Consider the following 11271-nt stretch of genomic DNA (forward strand, 5'->3'; position numbering starts at 1 on the left):
GTCTGTGCACTTACTTCAAATTACAGGACGATCACATGCCCATGCTGAGACACAATAATTTCACCGTGCCAGCAGGGTTTTGCTGAATTAATTTATATATTATTACTCACTTTAAAGTCTGCATGATCTAATTCAAACTTAGAAACACTAATTGATGAGCTGACTCAGTTCTTGAGGTCACTAGTTTACCCACAGGAGCCATAAAATGTCTGCTGAACACACATGGTGACTAATTTAGTCTGCTGTCTCACTATGGAGACGGTTCCTGTTGCTTTGAAACTGATTTATATCAGTCTCTTCAGCTTATAACTGAGCGCAGGCTTCCATCATAACTCCAATTTATGACATAATAATTAGTGAAATACTAAATTGCTGCATATTATACTGTTATGTATTAGCTCTCACTCTAAAAGTAAACCTGCCAGAATGATTTTTAAGGGATAGATCTGATTTTTTGATATGGGGTTGTGCATGGTCGAAGAGAGGTCTGGTTGACCGAGACTTTAAAGTAGAAATGAAAACAAAACAATAATTAATTGCTCTGAATGAGCTTGTTAGTATTCACTACTATAAACATTGCATCATTCATTAAAACCAAACTTTTTTTTTTTTTTTTTTTTTTTTTTTAAAAAGGGGGCTCCCTCACACTGTCCTTTTCTTGCATTAGACTTTTTTAGGATAAAGTGACGGTCCTTAGAACCTCATCAGGTAAAACCTGACCTTAACCCTCCTATGCACCTGTCTATGAGAAACTGAGGGTGTGCACAAGCTTTTAATTGCAAATTTGAGCTCATCACTAGCTTTTTTTTGCTATTCCCAACCTACAGAAGACAAAAAAAGTTCACACTCCCCACCACACAGTTATTATCAATTATAAGTGCTCCCAAAGACACACTCTGACTGATGTCTGACCAGAGCCTCAGTGGCTCTGCGCCCCCCCAGTCTGGGAACCACTGCATTAAAACACACATCGCCATCATCATGAACACAAGAGTCATCCAGAGAGCTAATCTGAAAAAATACAATCAAATCAAAGTATTGAATGTCCATTTTGGAGCTGTAAGGAAGAAACATCTCCTTGGTCACTGTTCATTTTAAACAGATTGGTAGTTTTTTTTTTTTAAATCTGTGCCCAAAAGGTTAATCAGAATCGGTTTCATTGCCAAATAGGTTTTCAAAGTCAAGAGAGCATAGGAAAAACTGACAGTAACATACATTAAACAAAAATATGTTATAAAACTGTAGAAAGAATATAATATGAGTGCTATTTAAATAAATGAAGGAGCAGCAAAGGTATATACAAGACTGCTAACAGTATATCCTTGCTATTCAACTCTTAACTGAGCCTTTGACATCTTTCCAAGGTCATCTTTTAGCTATTTCTTTCACAAAGATAACACGTCTTTGGTTCCCTGCATGAATATGTTCACTCAATGCGTGTTTTCTCCCTGTGCTGTCACAGTGTGATTATTCTTCAGGGCCACACAAAATGTTAGCCAGTCAGCCAAGTCTATGGTGAGATTTTTTTACTTTTGAAAATGTTAATAAACAGCAGCAGTATAAGCTACTGTGATGCTGCAAAATCTGATGTTACAGGTTGTTTTATACTGAACTTTGGGGTTTTGTTTAGTCATTTGTATTTGTGTTAGTGTATCTATATATGTTATTAATGTGTAAGTAGTTCATTGCACTACAGTAGCTTTAAGTATTAGGCTTTAAATAGCCCCCCACCCCTATTATAGGAGCATATCCAAATTGAAAGTCTCCTTATAGTCATTTTGTGTCTATTATGTCTCTTATTTGTGATCATTCGTGTCTTTTAGTGGTACTTTTGTGCCTCCTCATAGTAATAGTGTGTCTTTTTGTGGTATTTCTGTGTGTCCTCGTAGACATGTTTATTTTTTCATAATAAACTGTAGTATAATGTTACTGATCTATAATAAGATGTTGTTACTCAGATGTTTCTTTAATCCATTTATATCATTAAGATATCAGTCAGGGTATTTTTAGTATAAATAACCACATTTGTTCCACAGTGGAAGCTATACATTCATACTTCATGCTGCTTCTCTCCACCCCTCCAAAAGTCATCCACTTTCTCCACCCACAGAAGCTTAGTTGGCTGTCTTTACACATTTGAATGTGAAAAAGTTCAGATCTCGCTGCATCACAGTCGAGCTCACTGGGGTCTGTCTGAAGTCTGACGCCAATCCAGCAGCCAGAGCTTGGACTCTTGACAGGTAGGAAGGAAATCCACTTATATTTACTCTCCTCAATGAGCATCAGTGTCACTATTTAATTTTTACCACATCTTTGCATTTATATCAAGAAAAGCACAATATACATTTTATTTAAGTTTGTACATGTGATTTATTTGATGCAAAACCAACCACTAACTGTCTTCTTATGACATGCAGGATGCAAATCAGGAAAATCATGTTGCTTTTTGGCTTCTCTGTGTTTTCTGTTGGGTTTTTCCTGGACATGGGAGCATGCACTGCAGGTGAGGGACTGTTTTTTTGTACATATGCAAAAATAATACTAATACACCAAATCAATATAACAGATTTGACTATGCTTGTCAGCTGACACTGACCCATTTTAACCTCAAAACATGTTGAAAGTGATTGATCGTGCATCGATGTAGAGGTTGGTGTGACTGACAACAGCAGAAGATTTTTCTTTTGTCTCTTTATTCTGATATTTCCAAGTCTGACCCGGTCACTGCTTTTGTAATTCAGTGTGGTGGCAGCTTGCTTTTTTTCTTTGCCAAATCCCTCATGTTTTCTCTGCTGGATTTGGTAAAAATCTCTCAGGCTCGACGAGACATAAATGCATAAACAGTTAGCCCAGATCAATATCAAAGTGTAGCGCCACATCCTGTCCAAAACAGAACAGACAGGGAAGCAAGCCAGTTGACACCCTCACAAAAAACGGTAATAAATCAACTGTATGGAGCAAACAAAAGCTCTGTGATTCACAGTGGCCAAAAAGTGACAGGGGCTTGAAGAGCTTGTATACGTGTCATCTTTTGAAAAGGAGGATCTGATGGTTGTCAGGATCACCCTGTGGTGATGGATCCCTGAGGCCTTGGCCTGAATTGAAGCTTTTGATACTCTTTGACTGCCCTCCCATCTCCCAGTGCCATGGCATTGATGGTCTTTGAATTAAAACGCTGCGCTAAATAGATTGTGGTGTGCAAATCGTTCCAGATCTCTAGGACACCGGAAGCCAGCTGTGACTAAAGGGTCAATACATGCACCCCAAAATTCACCTCAAACATCTCTGCATGCCAGAGTAAAGTCTGAGGATGGCCAATACACAAAGACGTCTTTGATTCTGATCAATTTAGGGTGGACATCAATTGCAAAAAAAAAAGCTTTTGTCAGGCAAAATAAACCCGTGGTCAGTAACTGTCTATCTCTAATGTATCCCCATTATTTGTTCACCACTCTAATAGTATGGCTTGTATATCTAAAACAGTGGTTCCCGAAATAGACAGCCTGGTGTACTGCAAGGATGAGCCATGAATTTATTTATTTTCATTTTTTTTATTGTACATTTTTAATTAAGTTTCACCACATAATAAAGAATGAGGCAACATTTAAGTAAACATATTACATTACATTTTAAACATTTCAAAACAGAAGACGTATGCAATAAAAATCTAATTCATATAGAATAAGACTCTACAGCTACATTATCTGCTTTGTCAGGCTGTACTTAAAGGGGTTGGGTGATTAACACTGCACCCGAAATTCCATACAAACATGCTATTTAATACAATAAAACAGTATGTGAGATTTTTTTTGTACATCCGAAACCTTAGTATGAAACCAATAGTACATGAGGTATTGCTGTATGCAAGCACTGGACACAACGCTGGCATAAATATCTCACAGTGCAATGCAGCAGTGACAACAACAACAACAACAATATAACAGCCAAAGGTGAGCAGTGACAAATCTATAGGACAGCTGAAGATATGACACGAAAGGGGAAGACAGAGTCGAGGAATGACATGCAGCAAAGGGCCGCAGACGGGTGTTGAACCCATGGCTGCTGCAAAGTGCTCACAGCCTCAAACACACTAACAACTGAGCTACCTGGCCACCATTGTTGCATTTTTTTTAAAGATTATTTTTTGGGGGGCTTTTTGCCTTTATTTAGATAGGGACAGCTGAAGATATGACAGGACAGGGGGTAGAGAGAGGGGAAATGACATGCAGCAAATGGGCCACAGGCGGGAATTGAACCAGCAACCGCTGCAGAGGACCAACAGCCTCTGAGCAACGCTCTGCCAACTGAGCTATGGGAGCACCCATTGTTGCATTTTTGATACCTTAATAAACCATTTATATCTATAGAGGGCACATGTCTTTTTCCACAGAGGCCACCATGTTGAACTGCCATGTTTCTGCAGTAGCCCAAAACAGACAAATCAAAAACTGCCCCTAAATACGGCCTTTGGCGTTTTGCAAAAGTTTCACAGCCTTCCTACAGGCTTGGAAGGGAGAGTTTAAGCTCACTGCTAGGTACTGCTAAATCCTCCACACTTTAAACCAGTGGTTCCTGAACTTTTTTCCTTAGAGCTCCTCCCACTTGTATCTAAGGAAATCTGTTTGTATCTAAAAGTTATCATACTAACATGTTCCTTACTTTTCTCCCTTGACATCAGTGCCATCAGAGCTGAGAATCACAACAATAAAGGTAGCTCTTTTGTGTCTCTCAAGACTCTAGTAAAGGTTAATACACAGTTCACTATACATACATTTCACTGATTACCTTTTAACATATTTTCTTTTAGCAAGAGCCATATACAACGTCCAAAGGCTCACAGCTGGAGGGCTTTTGTATGGATCTGCTGTCTGAAGTAGCCAAGAAACTGGGCTTCAAGTACAAAGTGCATCTGGTGAAGGATGGCTCATATGGCAGACAGGATGAGAGCGGGAACTGGAATGGGATGATTGGAGAAGTGGCGAGAGGCGTGAGTACATGAAAACTGACATTTGGTGAGGTCAGCAAGCTATTCTGCAGAAGCCTGAATTGCCCAGCTGGCATCTGTGACTCACAATTAATGCATTCAAAATAAATTAATATTCGGTGTGAATGATGTCATTAGGGTTCATTGGTGCAATTAAAATATCTTCTCTCAAAGTATTTATTCATTCCCTACAGGAGGCAGACCTTGCGATTGCTCCACTGACTCTTACTGCAGCTCGGGAGAGAGCGGTGGGGATGACCAAACCGTTCATGCAGACAGGAGTCAGCATCCTGCTGAGGAAGGACATCTCGGAGGAAACGGGATTCTTTGATTTCCTTAGCCCCTTCACAGCCGAGACCTGGGTTGGTATACTCATCGCCTACCTGGGAACAGCTGCCTGCATCTTTGTAGTTACCAGGTTGGTCATGCAAATAGTTAAAAATGTTTTTTAAATGATAATTATCATTTATTTAGTGAAATTTATTGATGTGTTGTTAATTTAAAGGAATAGTTTGCATTATTTGAAGAGGAGTTGTATGAGGTATTTATTGCTAGTCAATGTACTGCTATGGACAGCAAAATGTATTTTAGTCACCTGAAAAAATCTATATCATTTTAGGTGTACACTATATGTAGAATATATTCACTGCTTTACTTGTCAGACAGCCTTTTCCAACAGGAAACCAACATTATACAAGCCAAATATCGCTCTCTTCAATTCAACCAAACTCCATTGGCTAAAACAGTCTTTTTACCTCACAGAACACAAGAGTTGCTCATCTGCCACTGCATCAATCTCCTAATTTGTTTGTGTTATTGTGAAGCTTCGGTGTTTTGAAAGGTTAGTTCAGATTCACCAAATTCACACAATAACACAAACAAACCAGCTGGTTGAGGCACCGGTAAACCAGTGACACCTGTGTTCTGCAAGTTAAAATGACTGGTTTTGCAAATGGAGTCTGGTTGAGCAAGAGAGTGCAATATTTGTCTTATATAACAATGGTCTCCCATTGGAAAAGGCTGTCAACGGACGAGATAAATCACTGAAAATATTATAGATATAGCATATACTTAAAATTATATTGATTTTTTAGCTGGCAAAAATATGTTTTGATGCTGACCCTGTCCACTGCAGTACTCCTGCTGCCTGTCCAAACTGGGGGCATGTCGACCACCATCTACTGTAGGTAATACACTTCATACACTGACTATCAATAACTACCTCATACGACCCCACTTCAAATAATCCACACTACCCATTTAAATATGAATTTCTTGTCAGTGGATTTTGCCACTTTTCTGCTGGCAGTGGAGTCCCTCTGAGTGCTGTCACATTAATAAATAATATTTTTATGCAAATACAGACTGAGCCCATGTGAATGGAGTCAGCCTCAGAGTGAGGAGAACAGATTCAGCTTCCTCCACAGCTTGTGGTACACAGCTGGAGCTCTGACTCTACAAGGTAAACAGCTAAACCAGACACTTTGTATGGCACCAAAAACAGAGGAGGAGAATCTCTAGGCTGAGTGATTTTGCTCATTTGTTTCTTTTCTGGAAATTCTCTGTGACATTTTTTTCTTTTGACCTGACTCTTTCTGTGTTGTCAGGTGCTGGGCCTCACCCCAAAGCTCTTTCAGGGCGCGTCATCTGTTGCAGTTGGTGGTTATTCACCATCGTCCTCCTGGCTTGTTATTTCTCCAACCTCAGCTCCTCTAAGACCTCTGACTCCTCCCACCTGACGATTAAAGGCTTTGATGACTTGGCCAATCAGGACATGATTGAGTACGGCTGTTTGGCTGGTTCTTCCACCCTCGCCTTCTTTAAGGTACAGACATTAGATCACTTAAGCCGGTGATATACTTTCTGTGTGGATGCACGAGAGTCCATCTGACATAAATTTTATCATCAGAGGGTACGTGTAGGCTCTGTGTGGTCAGCACATAGAGTCTGGATTAAGGCTGATTATACTCTTAAATGAATATGAACACGGACAGCTGTGGACAATGAGGATGTGTAGTAGTTCTGTTTTACTTTCTGGAGTCTGCTTGGAGAAAGTGTTCAACATATGCAAAGTAGATTTGCGTCTACAGAGCAGGTGTAGTGGCCATGTGGACAAGTCCTTGTGGCCACAACAATTAGGGATATTTAAATGTCCACATTGAGCCTGAACTAACCCTCTGATGACAAAAACCCTTGGGCACTAGCAGACGCAGGAAGTACATATTGTCTTTGCGCTCCCAAACAGGCACATACACGGGGATGTGGAGTAGTTCTGTTTAACTTACATTTTGGAGTCTGCTTTGAGGACATACCCCACACATGCACAGTTGATTGGTGTCTACGTTACAGGCGTAGTGGACATGTCTGTAGACAAGTGTGCATGGCTACAACAAATTGGGTGTACGTAACTGTCTGCACAGAGCCTCCGCATCCACCCTCTGCTGACAACATTTACATCAAACAGACCCTAGCAGACACTTGTGAACTGGCAGATGCAAGACGTATAAAACCTGTGGACACCACAGACTCGCAGTACTTCTGTTTATACTACTTTCAGTAGTCCACTTGAAGGAAAGGTTCCACACAGTAGAGTCACACGTCACATGCACGTCACACACACCCTCACGTAAAATGTAGTACTGGTTTACCTCCAATTTGTTGTGACTGCACAGACCTGTCCGAAAAGCTTGTCCTTGCAGCCACAATATCGATCCAGTAGACGCTGATCTACTGCACTTGTGAAATAGATCTTATCTACTCCAAAAGTAAAGAGAACTACTATGAATATGTGGTTTCTGAAGTTGTCTATGTATGTGCCTGTTTGGGAGTATAATCCAGGCTTTATGTATCTCCCGTCTCACTGCTGTTCCTCTAATTCTGTTTTTCCCCCGTGCAGAATTCAAACAATCCAGTTTACCGCAGAATCTATGAGCACATGGAGAGAACAAAGAGTTTTGTGTCATCCATGGATGAAGGGGTCCGGCGTGCAAAAGAGGGAAACTTTGCCTTTATTGGAGAGTCTGTTTCTTTGGACTTGGCAGTAGCACGGCATTGTGAACTGGTCAGGGCGCATGAAGTCGTTGGCATGAGGGGTTACAGCATCGCTGCCGCCGTCGGTGAGGCTGCTCATTCTGAAAACTCATTAAACAATGATTTAAGATTTAAGTAAGATTAAAATGGTCAGTGGTGGAAAGTAATTAACAACATTTAATTTAAGTACTGTACTTAAGTAAAATTTTGAGGTATTTCGGCTTTACTTGAGTTTATGTGACGTTATACTTTTATTCCACCACAGTTCTGAGGGAATTACTGTACTTTTTACTCTGCTACATTTATTTGATAAATTTAGTTACTTTGCAGATTCATACTGACAATACAAAACATAATCTGCAAATAAATTATGATGTAATATAATAGATTAAGATTAAGAATTTATTGATCCCTCGGTAGAAATCGCAAAATATCCAGCATTATATAAAGTAATTATAATTAGCTCCACATTTACCAGCTGCAACATTTAAATGATAATGTATATTTTGATGCTCATATTTTAACACTTTTATTTTGTTACGAGCTTCAATTGTAACACATTGTGCTATTGCCACTTGACAATATTATTAACATTAAACGTATCAACCTACATCAATTTCCTCCAGGCTCACCCATCATAAAGAACCTCAGTGTGGCGATCCTACAGCTGAGCGAGGCAGGGGAGCTGGCTTACCTGCGCAGTAAGTGGTGGGCCAGCAGCTGCATAGCAGACAAGGCCAAGTCTTTGGCTGTGCAGCCGCACAGTCTCAAGGGGATGTTCCTGGTTCTTTCCCTTGGCCTGGGGCTGGGAGCACTGCTGGCTGTCCTGGAGCTCGCCTCCAAGAGCCGCACAAGTGCAGCTGAGCAGAAGGTATGTGCAAGTGCATTCAGAAATTACTGCTGTCAGGCAAAAAAAACAAAACAAAACATATCTACCTACAAAAATGTTTCAGATTAAAACCAAATAGCCTTGCTTTTTGCTCCATGATGTGCATTTGTGTTTATGCAGTGGGATCTGAAATTGTTTTATAAGCCTGAAGGCTGCAACATTTGTTCAACCATTTAAAGAGAAGTCCATCGATTATAGTTAAAAGCAACCTTGTCACTTTCCACACGTTTTTCAAAGCTTTCATCAACTGTAAAACACCAAAATCTAGAGGACACAAACAGACTCACTCATGCTCAATCATCCACACAACCACTAAATTCAACAAAAGATTTATTGGCACAATATGGCAGAAATGGAATATAATAGTCAAAAGTATGTTTTCATTAGTATGGTTGTGTTTTCGTTGCCTGAGGATGAGCTGTTTATATATCTGCAGAAGGCACAGTTCCTCTTCCACCATGTTGAACTGCCTTGTTTCTAGTGTAGTCCAGAACAGACGAACCAAACACGGCCCTTTTCCAACAAATTAGCTCTGGTTCTTGAACAGTTTGGTTCAAGATTCTTGGAACCTTGGTGCTATCTAGGGAACCAGTCCGCATTTCCACCAGTTTTGCGCAGATCCAAGGTTGTGATCAAGGATGTCATCAACAGAGGGTGTTGCACAAAGCACAACAGCCTGCAGAATATGACATGTCCACTTTGGTTCCCAAGGAAATCCTGCTATTTTTTTGGTTCCAGCTGAGAACCAACTTTTCAAGTTTTGCATCAGTTTATTTTTGGTGGCCATGTTCACGAACGGTTCAAAAGTAGGTGTAGGAACCTAAACAGGGATGGTTCCTTGTTGGTTGAAAAGGCCTAACACTGTTTATTCACAAGTTTTGCGGACTCTGTAGGTTCTACTGCACACTTGGAACGGAAGAGTGAGGCGAGTTGATTGCAAATCCTACACACACTGAATTGATTTGTTTCACTATTGTCTATATTTTTGTGCCCTCCCTACAGAAATCCTGCTGCACTGTTCTGACTGAAGAACTGAGTCTGCGCTTGAGGACCAGCGATGCAAACAAACCCCAGGAAAATGTAGACAAAGATAAAGAAAAAGCATAGGAAACATGTTTTAACATGTGTGAAAACTGGGATTGGGTTTGATATCTGTTTCAGAATTTGTTCTAATATTTGTCACAATAATTAAATTAATTGTAGGTTTTGAACTTGTAAGATACATCAGAAAAAAAGAAAAACAATTGAAAACATTTTATTAAAATAGTCAATTTATTGATGTTCAAGTAGGAACTCTACAATTTCAATGAAAAAGCAAACGTTATAGTTTAAATATTATAAAAAATAATTATTAAAATGATCAGTGTTTACACTTAAAAGCTGTCAATTTGACTAACAAGTAGTGCATATATACTTAGTTTTTCTTTCTAAGTTTACAGTTACTTTTTTATGACTGCATCATGCTGTTTTGTACAGTTGGCAATGGCATCACATGATTTCAACAATTTCATTTTAAAAAGTATTTCATGCATAAAACCTGTGCTGATTGTAAACATTACAGCAGGCCTATAGTAATAAAAAATGTCTAATTGTGTAATTCTGCGTGGTGTTTTCCAGTTTACCTAGAAAGAAAATCGTAGCTGCTTTGTGACTCAGTACTCCTCATCATCCTCCTTCACCTCCTTTCTCTGATTGTGTTGTTACTCTTCCTCTTCTAGGGGACGTTGGAGTCACAAATCTAAACCATGGTCTAATCTAAAACAAACAAACAAAACACAGTAAAAACCAAAGTCATGATTTAATACAACCATTTAAACAGGTGGTTCAGATTTTTTGAAGTGGGGTTGTATGATGTACTTCTCCAGAGTTAGTGTATTACTTACAGTAGATGAGGTCAACATGACCCAGTTTATAAAAAAAGGATTACCAGTGAAAGACGTTAATGTTTTGCAGGCCATGTACCCTTTAGCTAGAGACAGAGCAGGAACCTTCAGCTACAGATATTGCGTTAATTATTTTCAAGTGGCCCAAAAATCATTTCCCCCATAAGCCACCATTATAAAAGAGACGGCTGTAAAACAAACCATGAACAGGGTCAGTTATGACTCTTTCTATTATGAATATTTCATTAATGGAAGTTTTATATTTAAAACTTTCCTTGATCCAAAAAAAAAGCTATTTCAAAATCTGCGACATCATCACAATGTGAAGTTTATGGGTCGAGCAGAACTCCCAGGTGGAGGTGAGGGTGGAAACTTTACTGCACATATTCAGTGGGAGATATAACCAGCAAGTAAATGTGGAAGCTAGATTTTTTTTGGCTTATGCACCGGACAAGCAACTTTCATTGGACTGAATGGGCGCCATC

At 39.5% G+C, this 11271-nt stretch overlaps 1 protein-coding gene across 1 annotated transcript; it reads left to right on the plus strand.

Moving 5' to 3' along the window:
* The first annotated feature begins 1963 nt into the window (after positions 1–1963).
* Positions 1964–10055, plus strand: grik6 (glutamate receptor, ionotropic, kainate 6). The gene is made up of 10 exons (XM_084745291.1): positions 1964–2240; positions 2418–2503; positions 4679–4710; positions 4808–4987; positions 5179–5402; positions 6349–6446; positions 6592–6809; positions 7881–8100; positions 8641–8885; positions 9906–10055. The coding sequence occupies exons 2-10, from the start codon at positions 2419–2421 to the stop codon at positions 10008–10010; spliced, it is 1407 nt and encodes a 468-aa protein (XP_084601417.1). The 5' UTR covers positions 1964–2240; position 2418; the 3' UTR covers positions 10011–10055.
* Positions 10056–11271: the final 1216 nt, after the last annotated feature.

Source organism: Lutjanus erythropterus, chromosome 2, assembly GCF_056507025.1.
Source record: "Lutjanus erythropterus isolate fLutEry1 chromosome 2, fLutEry1.hap2, whole genome shotgun sequence".
NCBI lineage: Eukaryota > Metazoa > Chordata > Actinopteri > Lutjaniformes > Lutjanidae > Lutjanus > Lutjanus erythropterus.